Source organism: Pleurodeles waltl, chromosome 1_2 (genome assembly GCF_031143425.1).
Source record: "Pleurodeles waltl isolate 20211129_DDA chromosome 1_2, aPleWal1.hap1.20221129, whole genome shotgun sequence".
In the NCBI taxonomy this organism is placed as follows: Eukaryota; Metazoa; Chordata; class Amphibia; order Caudata; family Salamandridae; genus Pleurodeles; species Pleurodeles waltl.
In genome coordinates, this window is record NC_090437.1 from 8,616,137 (window position 1) to 8,630,978 (window position 14,842).

Below are 14,842 nucleotides of genomic sequence, written 5' to 3' on the forward strand. Positions count from 1 at the left end.
TTCCTTGTCAACCATGTTTGAAAGCTGCAATGGGAAGACACGCCTTAAGGAACATATTGATGACTTCTCTTGGTACTGCTGATAAGTGAATACAGGGCCCAAGGAAGAAAATAAATACCGCATGTTGCACTTTGTCCCTAGAAGAGCCACCCTGGTGAGAGCTTGTATTTCACTGATTTTACTGTCCTTATTGTTCTCCCTTAACAAGACACGGTCTTGAGAACTTGCAGTCTCTTCTTCACGGCTGGCAGCATTACATTGTTTTTTATCACCTATTTGATACTTTTTTTTCTTTCTAAAAGTCTTCCTTTTATTTTTGATAGGGGGTCTGTTTTAACTCGTTTTTAGAAAAAATAACAATTGTACTCTTTTATCCGTCATGCATTCTGCACGTTAAATCACATTTGCACTGGCCCAATTCTTATGTTGTATCTTATGTTAGCTGATTTGTAAATCTTATGCCCATTTTTGGATTGCTCTTTGAGCCTTTGTAATGGACATGAACACATTTTAACTAGAACGTGGGCGTATGATTATGTAGCTGGATCGTAAATGTTCGGCTATCCGTTGTATGTAATGACTTTGTAAATATTTTAATTAATCATTCCATAAATATTTACTTACTTTTGGCAACTTGAAGAATATGTTCCATTAAAATGAATTTTGCGTATGTTGTATTTTTTAATACATAGTATTGGTGTATGATAATGCCAATGCCGTTTTGTGACGTGTGTATTGTTTAAAAGTCCAGCACCGAAATAATAAATGAAAGAATTAAACAACTTTCTAACTATCGAGTCGTGCTGGGCCAATCTTGAGTGCCCCGTGGTGACTAAAACGTGAGACTAAAGGGCATAGTGCAAGCAAGAAATTACAGATCCCAACTGCCAACACACCTGCTTTAAGCTGAGAAGCCATTTCTGTCCTTGACATATTTTATGTCTGGAAAATTAGGGGCAATAGTTGCGAGCGTCCATCGTGCTATCTACAGTGCCTATGAAGTATGAATGTATTTCTAGTGAGGAGTGGGGTAACCTCGTGGCGACATGTCTGTAGAAATCACATCCAATGAGCTCAACGGTTTTATTCAGTTTCATAACAAGTGAATACACATGACATTTCCAGTATGTCTTTAGAAAAGAAAAAAAACGCCCGTCCATCACTATTGCCACCGGAAGAGTGTACGCAATGCAGCGAGACTTTGACTAAACTCCTTCTAGGAATCCAGGGGATTTTTCACTCAAGGTGGATTTTTCTAAGATATGAAAATGAATGCGATAAAACGCCCAGTCTAAAATAAAGTCATGGTTCAATGAGGACAAAAAGCCGGAGTATCGTTGACACCCCACTACACAATCAATAAAAAGGAGATTTTCAGACAAAGTTTGCTCCCCGGTTTAGGAATGCCAGGTGATGGCAAAGCCCATCCCTAAATATTCTAACGCTTTGCCCCTGGCTACCTTTTTTGGAGCAGCTGCTTCCTGCATATGTATTGTATCTGAGTTGTTCATCACCTTCAACTCTTGACACCCAGCGCCGCCCCTCCTTGCACTTCCCCCCTCCTCAGGACTCCCCTCGCTGAGTCACTCGGGTCCGCCGAGGCAATGCTTCCGTAAGTGCGGGTGCGGGAAGGGGCGGCCCCTCCCCGCACCCGCCCCTCCGCCCGGGACACACCTGTAGACACAGTACTACCTCCCGTGCGTCACCCTCTCCCGCCCCCGCTGCCTGTATATGAAGGCTGCCACCTTGTGTGTGTCCGCAGACCGGGTTCAGAGCCAGCCGCGCGCGAAACACCTGGTCCAGGAACGCGCTCTTCTCTCCACCGGCACAAGACATGGCTCCCCTGACACTCTCGTTCTGTCGGCCCTGGCGGCTGCTGTTATGCACTCTGGCTGTCTCTCTCGGTAAGAAGCTGAGCGACTGATGCTGCTCATTATCTGAGACACTCACTATCCTTCCATTATGCCAGTCTACAGAGTGCAGCGGGTGTTATCTGGGACACTTGGAGTTCTCTGGGACTGCAAGAGGTTGCCCTCGCCAGGGAGCTGCTGCACTGATGGGTGGGCTGTGAGGTGTTCGCCGGGACTGTTAATGGACAGGCTGCAGTCCCTCTGTCACGCGAATGGGTGGGATGCGAGTCCCTCGCTATTCAGTTGGGCTGCTAATGGACACGCTCCAGCGCCCCGTCCCACCGCTGCGTGGGTCTGTCGATGCTCACACCTATCTCTGGTGGATTGTGGATGGTGCTAGGTGCCTGATCTACCTGTGTGCGAAGTCCACGCTGCTTGCATCATTGTGTGTGCAGCTCTAGGGCTGCCCGGGCATGACTACCTGGCCGGAACCCTTCTGGCATTCCGCCCAGTATGTCGCCTGCATTCCTACAGCGGGACGGCGGAGCGTCAGGTGCTAGATGACTGAGCTTACGTTGAAAAGCTACTCTCAATGTATTTTTCTACTGTTTGCTGTTTGCAGATCCTGTTACGTATTTCTTTACCGTTGAACGGGAAGTTACTAGAACTACTTTGCAAAAAATGTGCAACTGAGGCTTTGGATGGATGGGGAATATTTAGTTTCTTTTGATCATATTAGACTTCCTTACTATTTATTCGAGGACCAGATGCACATTTCTGTGCCTACAATCGTCGCATATTATTTTCACAAGACTGACTTTCTTCTACTTTCCGGGCCTTTTGTGTATGTTAAATTCCTGGAGTGTTTTTTCTAATTTCTTATCACTTGTACTTTGTGGTGTATACTTAAATTGTGTCAATTTTTTCATTCTCCAGTATGTAGATACTCAGTGCTTGGGTCTGCGCTCCGCGGCACCGAGACGCCGAATACCGTCTCCTTCCATAGAAACGGCAGCTTGAGTGGAGCTGAGCTTCCGTCTGGGGTCAGCTTTGAAGAGGAAGACGACTATGATACTGAAGACGACCCCTCAGTATCTGAACTGGTTATCGAAGGTGGAAACCAAAGTAAGTTGAACATCTGCTCTTGTTCAAGATGGCTGCATGTAAGCCAAAGGCTATTTTCTTCCCACTTTGCAGTTCTTAAGTGGTTTGATTCCTTCAGTTTTTGTATATGTATATATATATATATATATATCTGTATATATATATATATATATATATACACACACATACATATATATATGAAGGCGTCTTCAAATCTACAAAATGCGAAGATTCTACAGATTTCTTCCATATGTTGCATGCCCTTACCCAACACTACTCTTCCCTGCCTGCCCCTAGTGGAAAGCATTCGTATAAAATGGTAAGGCTTGTTTTCAACCTCACTCATACAAGTTATGCAGAAGGGGATAGGATAGTTTCCATCAATGTATGGTCTCTAAAAGAATCGGGGCAAACCCATCATAGGTGTCCTTTAGAGAGAATCTGAGTCTGGTTGTTGTACACTGAAGTAGACAACAGGGAGTATCTACAAATGCTTCCACTCGTCAAATCAGGAGACCTGAGAGTATGTTACAATGTATATATTTATTCCCCATTATCGTGGAAAATCTTGCAATGGGTGATAATTTTCAAACCAAATGAATAACAATCTCCGAGTTCGGGTAATTTAGCTTGTGCAATATATATTGTACCAAATACCAGAACTCCCCTAATGAGGATCTTGGAGCCTATCTACCAGGAAAGCAAAGGTTCAGTAGTCCCGCAAAGCACATCTATTTCAATTTATGACGCTGTAACTCAATAGTATGTGTTGGACACAGACACTATTAAGTTGTATCGGCAGAGCAAAACCCAGTGCTGAAATCTGCAAATTGTGAGATTTGATGAGTTTGGGCAATCATGGAAACTTGGTAACCTCAACAAATATAAATTGAACAGACATAAGGTTGACAATAACAGGGGGAATAATAAAACATATTACTCTGGTAGTTCCGTTTTTTACATTTGTAAAAACATTTTCTTTCTGACTCCTGCTTACTTCCTTGGACGACATCTTGCATGTTGAGGAGAATGAAGAGGTAGTTACGATATCTCTGTTTTTCTTAAACCGTGCTGAGAAAGGACACTTCCTTCCTGGTGTGTGATAAACCAGCCCTTTCAGTGGTTAGAGACTGTGGCATGATTACACATAACCTTTAGTCTAGAATGTGTTGAGCCCTCCTGGAGTGCGGCCTGCTTGCAAATCACTGCGGTTAGTGAGAGAGGTTGCAACATCCCTCACAGTGAGGCAACCACCTTAATGATCACTCTCCCATGTGCTGACTGTGCTGGCGTTGGGTGATGGCACGCACTGATTACCACATCCACTTGGATATAGAGCCAGACTTAAATATAGACAGAGGACCTGCAATATTAAAGCCTTTGCTTGCTAGCTGATCACCTGGTGGAAGTTAACAAAGCAAAGAACTCAGCTAGATGAAACAAGGAGTTCACAAATTTCGATATTATATCGACTCTTAGTAAAGCTGTGTGCCTGCTAAGATTAACAGGCACAAGACTCCACAACCTATGTAAAATGACAAAATAGCGCAGTGCTGTGTGCAGCCGTCCAGATTACCTTTACTGTTTTTTTACAATATTTTGCATATAGCTATTTAGTTCTTCTGCAGCTGCTATTCCACCCAAACCTAATACTGTGTGATTCAATAAATGCAGTCTAAATGGTTGGGTTAAATTAAGTGACAGAGTGGCTCATAATGAGTCAACTTGTAAAATTAGGTGGTAATACTGGCACTGCCGGCACCACCACCAAGTGGTATTACCGCTCCATTTGCAAGCAATTAGAAGGATAAGGCCAGGAATAATGAATAATATGCAAGGACCGGAGTTATTGGGCTGTTTTAAGAATGTTTTTTCTTTAATTTAGGGCCCATTGCCACTCACAACTTCTATTTCCTCTGTGAATGTATTCATATGGTGTACTAAAACCACCCGGTAATACCACATGCAGTAACACCTGTGATTGGGCAGAATAGTTATCATTGAAAACCATACTGTCGTACCACTCCACACTACTTGTAATGTGGATCTTAGTGCACAATATATTTCCTGCCTACCCTTGGTAGCGGCCCTGTATGTTTACCCTTGCGTCCCCATCTCTGATAGTCCCTGTGTCCTCCTCAGGCTCTGATCTATTATTTATGGTTTTATGGTATTTTTTTTTTTTTTTTTACATTTCTGCTGTATTTTTCCCTATTTATTTTTTTATAAACTTATCCAAATTTAATTTGGGGTTTGCAAAAAAAATAAAGCTGACACTGATATATTTCCACATTTACTTACCCAATAAATGTACGCACTTACTTGAATGCCTGAAAGGATCCATTGGTATGAACATCCACAGGTGACAAATCAAGATGCTTATGTGAAAACATGCACATTATATTATCAACCCTGTGCATATATATTGCTGTTTAAGCCTCATTACTAAAATATATTTCTTTCATATCCTTTTACCTGTCAATCCACACTGCTATTGGCCTGGCAGTCATGACTGAGAACATTTAGAATCACTCTAATTTCCGTTTAAATCTATATTTAAAAATAAATACAGACAGGAAAATAAATGAATTTTTGTCTGTATTGATCTGTAAAAATCAGTAAAAACGGAAAACAGGGAGCCTTAATTGATTGATCCCTCCTCTGTTTTGTATGCTTCACTTTTGAAACTAAGCTCCTGCAATCTGTGAAGAAGAAACCGATGTCCTGGACTTTTGTTTGAACAGTCTTTTCCCCTGTCTTGCTCTCCAGCCAAGCCTTCGGTGAAACCAGAAAAGACCACAAAAAAAGGTGAAAAAAGGAACGGCGAAAGAAAGAAAAAAAGACAAGGAAACAAGGAAAACAAAAATAAAAAACAAGAGAATCCGTGTGAAACGACGCATAAAGACTACTGCATTCACGGCAAATGTCGATTCCTGGATGCTCTGAACGAAGTAGCGTGCATGTAAGTTTCAAAACCACCGGTTGTATTTTTTTAAATCACGTTTTTCCTTTAGTACAAGTCTTTCAGTGGTGGGAGTACAAAGTTGGAGCCAACAGTGAGGCATACTAATAATGGAAAAAGTTTACATTATGCAGGGCTCGAGTAACAAGATGTGTTGTGACCAAACTTTATAGTACTCAAACCTGCCAACTTTGAAAATCTTTGCCACTTCATCTTTACCCGATAAAAAACCCAAGGATTTCTCTCTAAAATGTAGCACTAAACTATAGCTCTAAATGACAGATTGGTATTGCACACAACTACGTGTAATTTGCCTGAGATTTCATGTAAATATGCAAAAGCAAATCCAACAGATTTTGCACATCCCTAATTAGAAATCCACCCAACATGCAACACACACACATTTCTAAAAGGATAGATCACAAGGTTTGAATGTGATACATATTTGTTCGAGTCCATTTCTAGTGGTTAGACTTCTAGAATATGATTGCAAACATTTTCCATCCAATTTTATCATTCTTTCTCCCTTGGCCTACGATCTCTATTTCTGGAGTAATGTTAAAAAGCCAAAATTCTGCTTCTGGCAGCATCAAAGGACTACGTCCCCAGCACAGGTGTTTGCCTGCAAAGAAAGCTGCAACAAGTCCCCTACAAGCAATTGTAGCATACAAAAACTGTTTGATGGAAAGCATAGGCTTCATAATAAACTTTCCTGCTTCCATCTGCTTGCTAATTAAAAGAACAAAGACTTGCAAAGGTGTATCGTCCTGGTTGTAGCACACCCAGCCTAGTCTCTGAATCCTTCTTGGCTGCAAGATCACGCTTGACAGCTGGCAGTATTTAGTGAAAATCTTGTTCTGCTCTAATGCCACTGAGTTCGAATTGGGTGTCATCCTGAGCTATGGGAAAATATCTCGAGCCATTCTGCGAAAAAGTTAGAGTTAATGCGGAAGTCATGAACTGTTTTTCTGTCTGTCAGGGTTCATCGAAACCCAGCTTTTGTCTTTGTCTTGGGGATGGGACAGGCATTCCTCCCTACAAATATAATCACGTAAAAATATTTGATTTTCTTTTTTTTTTTACCATAGACTGACGTAAAAAGATACATCTTATTTTGAAGTCGTGCATATAAAAAGTGGTTTTACTACAGTGAACGTCTCCACCATGACTATGGTGACATCTGCAGTAGTAAACTAACAGAAAGCGTGGTCAGTGAGTGGGTCACGGCATGGTTTGCTTGAAAGCTGGTGAAAGCCTACAAACTTATGAGTTTGTAGCATTCACAAACTCAAATCCGACTCTTTGTCATCCTAGAAATGGTCCCAGTTTTACTCCATGAAAGACGTGGGAAATATTCCTTCCAGGGTGGGAAACAGGAGCGGATCACTTCCAAACTTGGAGTGGGTGTAGGGAAATGGGTTTCTCGATTGGGAAAGTGGCTTTCCCATGGAGCAAAACAAAAAAATCTACAATTTCTCTCCAGACTCTATTTCTGCAGAGCGGTCATATACACGGTGTGAAACTCTGTACTTGGGAAATCGTAGCGCCGGATAATGTTAAAATAAAATTTTCAGTAGTTCTTGTGGAATCCTTCACCAAGCAGATTTATAGGCATGCTAGTAGGAAGGTTTGAGAATTCCCAAAACTACTAAATCTTTATATGGTCAAAGGAGTGCTTCTAAAGGTGCAGGTTTACTACTTTTCTTTGTGAATAGGGTCCCCTGCTTTAATTTTAACAAGAACAATGGAATAACAGTAGCGTTGATAACTAACAATGTATTGTGTGGTGTGAAGAAATAGTCATATACATTCACATGACAGATACTTATGCGCTGTGCTCATCAAATGCACACAAAGGGCCTGATTCTAAAAATCCATATTTAAAAAATCAGACATCTACTCTCTTATTAATCCTTCAGCGACATGTGACCTGCAGTGGATTTACAAACAATTCCAGCAAATCTCCTAGAAATGTGCAAATATTGTAGATTTACAAATGCACTCAAATGTAGAAAATGTATCACATGCAATTTCCTCCACGTGATGCACTCTGCATATGTAAGTGATGTGAAATTGTACATATGCACAGCTTACTTTTTAAATCTTTTAATAAAAACTGGTCTTATGTTGAGAAACTGCTTGCTGCATCCCCACCCCCGTTAAACCCAATGGTCTTCTCTCCCCTTCACCAACCCGGGAAGGCATTTTCACATCAGTCTTCTACTTGCATTGTCACACTTATCATGAATGCCTACGAAACTACAAGTATAAGGATGTTCACTTCACTATGCAGTCCCTCGCAACCTATCAAATACTCACATTCACACCTCAAACCCTAAAACTGCGAATGCTGCATTTTTTGCGTCACTGGTGGATTTTCTGCTTTCTTAAGTGCACAGTTCTCTCAGTCCTGCAACTATGAAGTAGGATGTGATTTTTGTATTAAGGTCATCAAGCTTGGGTGCTTGTGTGCACGCAATCTTTTGTGAATCAAGCCCCTGAAAATGCAATTGGTGCTGCTGATGTTGACTAGCTTTTGAACAGCCAGGGTGTGGAGGGGGAGGCAGATTTTAATCAATAATAGCCGAATTGGAGATTGATCCCTTTGTGAAAAGTCACTTGTCACGTGCACAGCTCAGAGTGGTTGTGCTCCTGCTAACCGGGTTTACGTTGGTCCTCTTTACAGATGCCACCACAATTACATTGGACAGCGCTGCAGTGAAATGTTTATGAGGACAAGGACTGGCGGGGACTTGAGCGACACGTCCACAACTGCACTGGCCATAGTAGCCGTCCTTCTGTCAACCATCAGCTTCATCGCCATTGCCATCGTTATTGCCGTGCAGTAAGTAGGACTCTGGTTCTCTCCATTTGTTTAAAAAAATGCTGGACCATGTACATGCAGGGAAGGTGAAATGCTACACAGCCAGGGAGTAGCCAGGGGTAAACTGTTCCATGTCTTGGAGTGGGTCCCAATGACGTCATCTTGACAACAGGCCTATTTTTGTCATGTGGTTGCTCAGGTTTAACTTGTTCGGATCAATAATTATTATGCGGCCATCATTACATGTAGACCGTTAAAATCCCTGTATTTGCCCTGCCAGGTAATTATCATTACCAGGGGTTGCGGTAATCCAGGGGGCATAGGAATAAAGGGAAATATATGCTTTTGTAAACTTACATGCAGGAATTAGTGTTTTCAAGCCGATTCCTTCATTTTCCACCAGAGATTCACATGGATATTTCGCCTGCTTGCAGAAGCCTTTGTGGAAACAAATATATATATAATTCCTATAGGGCCGTAACTCGCATTACTGGGCCGATCCGAATTCATGGCTCCCTCCTAACCAGGACCTCAGTGCCAACGCAGCAGCACATTGTGTTGCACTAGCTGTAGAGTGTTTCTACATAAGACCTTGCATGGCACTCCTTTGACAAGCAACACTACAGTCCCTGCTCAGGTCATAGATTGTTACTTCACTTTAAAGCATGAACGAGTACACAGCTTTTTGCTTAGCTCGTATGGTTGTTACTCCCCTTTAAGGCATGAACAAGCACACAGCTGTTTGTTTAACTCGTGTGGTTGTTATTTCACTTTAAAGTATAACCAAGTACACAGCTGTTTTCTTAGCTCCTATGGTTTCCTTCTAATTGTTTGCCATCGTGCCACCTTTACTGGTTGTCGATATTCACACAAGGCACTTCACCCATGAAAACTCACAATTGGTACTCTCACTCATACCAACCTGTCATGGAAACCCAACCATGTCAACCCCCTACGGGTGATTCCCCCATGCCATCACACTGTGGGCACTCATGCCAACCCAGTATGGGTACTCACCTGTGCTAAACTGCTTTAGGTACTCACCATGCCAGCCCGCTATAAGTACTCTTGCTATCGGTAAGGGCATACCTCTCCTCTACAAACCAACACCCTTCTAACAAAGCACGCCCAATTGAGGAGCGTACTACCCATCAGAAAAGTGCTTTGGGAGTCTCACCATGAGTAAGGATTGCTATATAAATTGAACTGCAATGCAATACATGTAGCAGTGTACATGCCTTCATTTGCAAAGGAATTAACATTAATTCTCATGTTTTTCTCCTTCTACAGCATGAAAAAAAACTACTCGGCGACCTATGAAGGAGAAACCGAGGAAAAGAAAAGGCTTGGACATGAAAATGGAGACATCGATCTATGAAGTTGCTTAAAATAAGCCAGGTGTGCACAGCCACTCGTGCCAGCTTAAGCTTTGGGACAAAACTGCGTGTATTGTAATAACTGATGGATTTCACTGCAGAGCACATATTTCTAAGCAACACTGTGTTTTGCACCTACTGCAAAACGTTTAATAATGAAGCATCACTAGCAGAATAGTTGGCTTCATCAAATATGTCAGGTATTTCTTCTTGCAGATTTGTTTTCTCTGAATCTTATCAGACAATTTTTTTCAGAGTACCCTGTGCCTTTTTTATATTTTGAGTGAGATATAAGCTGAAACCCAACATATTTTTTAAAATATTGGCATCAGCTCACATTTGTCTGGAAGCAGAAGCTTACAAGTATGTGCTATGCAGAATGTTGCCTATGTCAGTGAGATGAAAAAGGTGAGGGTGCTAAAGGGGCATGGCCTAAGAGGCATAACTAAGCAAGGGTGAGGTTGGCGGAGCAGAGCTGATGTGTCGGGATGTACAAATTGAGACACTCGTTGAGGTAGGCAGGTCCAGTGTCGTGGATAGCCTTGTGAGCGTGGATCAGGAGTTTAAAGAATCCTTTTGTTGAAGGGGAGCCAGTGGAGGTCTCTGAGGTGGGTTGAGATGTGTTCGTGGTGAGGGAGGTTAAGGATGAGTCGTGCTGAGGCATTCTGGATATGCTGAAGTTTTCTCTGAAGCTTTGCCGTTGTTCCTGCATTGAGTGCGTTCCCGTAGTCCAGTCTGCTGCTGACGATGGCGTGGGTGACCGTTTTTCTGGTTTCATTGGGGATCCATCTGAAGGTGTTGCGAAGCATGCAAATGGTGTTAAAGCATGGGGATGAGATGGCGTTGACTTGTTGAGTCATAGTGAGAGATGAGTCCAGTATGAAGCCGAGGTTGCGTGTGTGGGTGGTGGGCGTTGGGTCAGCTCCCAGAGTGTCAGGCCACCAGGAGTCATCCCATGCTGCTTTGTTGGAGCCGAAGATGATGATCTTGGTCTTCTCCGAGTTTAGTTTGAGGCGGCTTGCCTCCATCCAGTTGGCGATGGCGTGAAGTCCGGTGTGGAGGTTGGTCTTGGCGGTTGCGTGGTCCTTCGTGAGAGAGAGGATCAGCTGAGTGTCGTCCGCGTAGGAGACAATGTTGAGGCCGTGGGATCAGATGATATTGGCGAGCAGTGCCATGTAGACATTGAAGAGGGTGGGGCTGAGTGAGGATCCTTGGGAGACTCCGCAGATGGTCTTCGTGGCTTTTGATCGGAACAGTGGGAGGCGGACTCTTTGGGTTCTGCCAAAGAGGAAGGATGTGAGCGAGTTCAGGGCTCTGTGGCGGATTCCAGCATCATGGATGCGTGTGCGAAGTGTGTGGTGACAGACGGTGTTGAAGGCTGCAGAAGGGTCAAGGAGGATGAGGGCAACGGTTTCACCTTTGTCTAGCCTACATCGGATATCGGCGGTGGTAGCGATAAGGGCGGTCTCGGTGCTGTGGTTCTTGCGAAAGCTGGACTGGGAGATGTCGAGTAAGTTGTTCTCCAGGAAGCGAGATAGTTGACTGACTAGGGAGCTTTCTTGCTGGTGCGGTGTTGGTGGTATTTCTGAGTGGAGCGAGGGTGTTGGCGCAGACATCGAGCCATTGCTTGAGATTGAGGGCGGTGGTGTTGGGTGGCGGGGTGTGGGTGGCGATCAGTTGGTCCTTGGAGATCTTGTTCCACTTGCGGTGAGGGGTCTGATGCTGTTGGTGGTGAACGGTGGGTTTCTGAAAGGAGAAATGGATGCAGTGGTGGTCGGTCAGTGGACTTCGGTGGCGTGAGTGAAGGTCATGTGGCTGCTGGTGGAGAAGATGGCATCAAGTGTGTGGCAGGCTGAGTGGGTGGGCATTGTAACGAGTTGCTTGAGGCCGAGGTTGGCGAGGTTGTCCAGTAGGGCTGAGGAGTTGCTGTCGTCGATGCTCTCCAGGTGGAAATTCAGGTCGGCGAGGAGCATGTAGTCTGTGGAGGCGAGGGTGTGGGTGCTTATTGTGTCGGCGATAGCGTCGCAGAATTGTGGGCGGGGACCCGGGGGTCTGTAGACGAGGGTTTCTCTCAGGGTGGTGACTTCTTTTGATGCTTTTACAGACATAGAGGGCTCCCCACGGCCCTGGTTCAATGATAGAGATTTTCTTATTGCTTTGCCAGAGACCAGCCTTGACTATGCCTCAGCCACTTAAAGTGATGATCTCAAGTTAGCCCTCCACCCCTTCATCCAGACGTGAACACTGGCATCTGGGTTTATCTTTTGTGAAAAGGTGTAACCTTATTCCTTCCAGTTCCAAATCCTTTGGCACTGCACAAAATACATTGAAACGGTATGAATGATACTCACTACTAAGATATAATGGAAGATTAGAATAGTTTGGCTACTTGCATGTATATACTCTCACGTATGCATCCAAAAGTAGTTTAGCAAAGTACATAATCTGACTGCTGATCCTTTCCATGCATCTACCAATTAAAAAATGAGACAAGGGGAGCCTTGAGTCTGCTGTCTGTACCTTTATCAGCCAGTTCGAGCCAGCTACCTGTTAATTATGTAGTATGTTGTAAAATGAAAGAAGCTCTATTTGTATGTTACCTTATCCACAATGGCCAAGAGCTAGCAGATGCGCAGATTAACTCCTATTTCTAGGAATATTTGCATTTACCTACTCCGGTACATCTAGAATATTAACTTTACGTATTGCTGTTATTATGTGGACTGAAACACGATAGTGTGAAGGCGGCATTGCAACACTGTGCCTTCTGAAATTACCTTTAAATGGTTGTTCATGAACAGATTTCCTGCCATTTTAATGTTCTGCATTCGAATAGTGTATCAATTTTAATTTTCAAACACGCAAATGTATTAAAGCACTTAAAACGTTAAAATCTAACGCTGCAGAAAAAGTGGCATTTCCTCATGTTATTTACAATATTTTGTAATATGTGTCAGGATATTCAGCTCAGGAAGGACAACCAACTGCCAAACCGATTGTATTTTCTCCATAATGTATTCTGAAAAAGTGTTCTGAAGCGTTATTTTTTAAATATATGATGTACATATTTATTTATTTTAATATTTAATATTGAATGTTGGATTCGGAAATCCTTAAAGAATTTTAGTATTTATTTTTTAAAGATTAAGCAATAAATATTTTTTATTCAAAAGCAATAATCTGGTTGGGTTTCTTTTATATCACAAACTTTGAACGTTATTTTCCTGTTTTTTCTTAATGCTTGCCAAGTTTTCATGAGTTCTCATGGTTCTGGGAAAAATAGTACACCTATCTAGGTAAACATTGCAATGGACTGTTGCTGTCATGTTGATTTCCGGTAGTACAAAACACTGAGCCAGTACCCTGGAAGTCCCCCAAATGTTTTTCAAAGCAACTACTAGTCACATGTTGTTCGAAACGTCCCCTAAACTTTCGCTTGTGCCAGGATATTCATTACGAATAAATGGGCCTTTTTTGCTTTGCATCTTCAAGGTAAATTGTTGCTTCAAGGGAGGTGGTGAGAACCCAAGATATTTGGGAAAAGTGGTCATTAGTGCTGCCCTGAAGCCAAGGTGCCCTGAAGATCCAATGTCCCTTATTAGTGTTGAGGTTAATATCCTATCCAAGCCTCTGGAAAACATGCTAACCAGTGTTCACTATACCCTTATTTACTGTCACTGGAGTAGCTTCATAGGCCAGACAAAAATTGTTCTCTTTGGTTCCTTTCAAATAAGGATTTCTACTATTTAAAAAGCAATGTTTGGTGCTAATCAATGTTCTGGACCCTTTCAATGCAACATTATTTATCCCAGAATGACTACTATTGGAATGACTTTGTGCAATGCAAATCTAAACACCATATATATACAGCGGTTTTACGATACCCTGCAATGGCAGAGAGTCTCTAGGCACCGGTTCCTATTCTTCTAAACAACTTTGATCAAGTTTTTTAAAATCTTGATTAGGGTTATTTGTTTCTTATCTTCACCGTTGTGAACGTAGACCATGCCTTCACTTCATGTTCCAGTCTATTTTAGAAGGAAACCACAGCTTGTGTATCAGTTAATAACTTAGGGGGTTATTCCAACTTTGGAGGAGGTGTTAATCCGTCCCAAAAGTGACGGTAAAGTGACGGATATACCACCAGCCGTATTACGAGTTCCATAGGATATAATGGACTCGTAATACGGCTGGTGGTAAATCCGTCACTTTTCCGTCACTTTTGGGACGGATTAACACCTCCCCTAAAGAAATTCCCCCAACTCCCAAAGTGGTTCTTAAAATCTTGAAGAACTTTCTGACCTTAAGGCACCGCAAAAGAATCTGACACTAGTTGACCCCTCCATGTTTGGGACATGGCTCTCACAGATGATAATGTCAGGTTTTGAAGCATGGAATAGATTGGGGATGTTTACTTTTAGAGTGGTAGTCACCCAGACGTCCTTGAAATCATTTACAGATTTCTAAGAGGAGTTTAAGTTTATTCACAACCAGCATTACTGTAATCTGTAAATCCGAAGTGCTCTATCATCATACATCACTAGGATAGACACGTTGCCTGATTCTAATCCCCTGAAGCCAACTCACCACAACCACGGTGCCAGATAAAATATCTCCAGGGTCTGTAAAGCAATGGTCATACATACACCAGATTAATTTCCCACAATCAAGGTGAGACCGAAGACTGGTTTGTATCCCAAGGAGGATGAGGGTTTGTGAGTAACTC

The 14,842-nt window shown here is 42.7% G+C and overlaps 1 protein-coding gene across 1 annotated transcript; it reads left to right on the forward strand.

Annotated features, from left to right (window-relative positions):
• The first annotated feature begins 1,746 nt into the window (after nucleotides 1-1,746).
• AREG (amphiregulin) lies at nucleotides 1,747-12,609 on the forward strand. The gene is made up of 5 exons (XM_069235458.1): nucleotides 1,747-1,904; nucleotides 2,787-2,975; nucleotides 5,724-5,916; nucleotides 8,603-8,761; nucleotides 10,031-12,609. The coding sequence occupies exons 1-5, from the start codon at nucleotides 1,835-1,837 to the stop codon at nucleotides 10,116-10,118; spliced, it is 699 nt and encodes a 232-aa protein (XP_069091559.1). The 5' UTR covers nucleotides 1,747-1,834; the 3' UTR covers nucleotides 10,119-12,609.
• Nucleotides 12,610-14,842: the final 2,233 nt, after the last annotated feature.

Coding starts and splice junctions, on each gene's coding strand:
- AREG (XM_069235458.1), top strand. CDS start 1,835: ATGGCTCCCCTGACACTCTCGTTCTGTCGGCCCTGGCGGCTGCTGTTA. Junction 1,905..2,786: donor CACTCTGGCTGTCTCTCTCG/GTAAGAAGCTGA, acceptor TTCATTCTCCAG/TATGTAGATACTCAGTGCTT. Junction 2,976..5,723: donor TATCGAAGGTGGAAACCAAA/GTAAGTTGAACA, acceptor CTTGCTCTCCAG/CCAAGCCTTCGGTGAAACCA.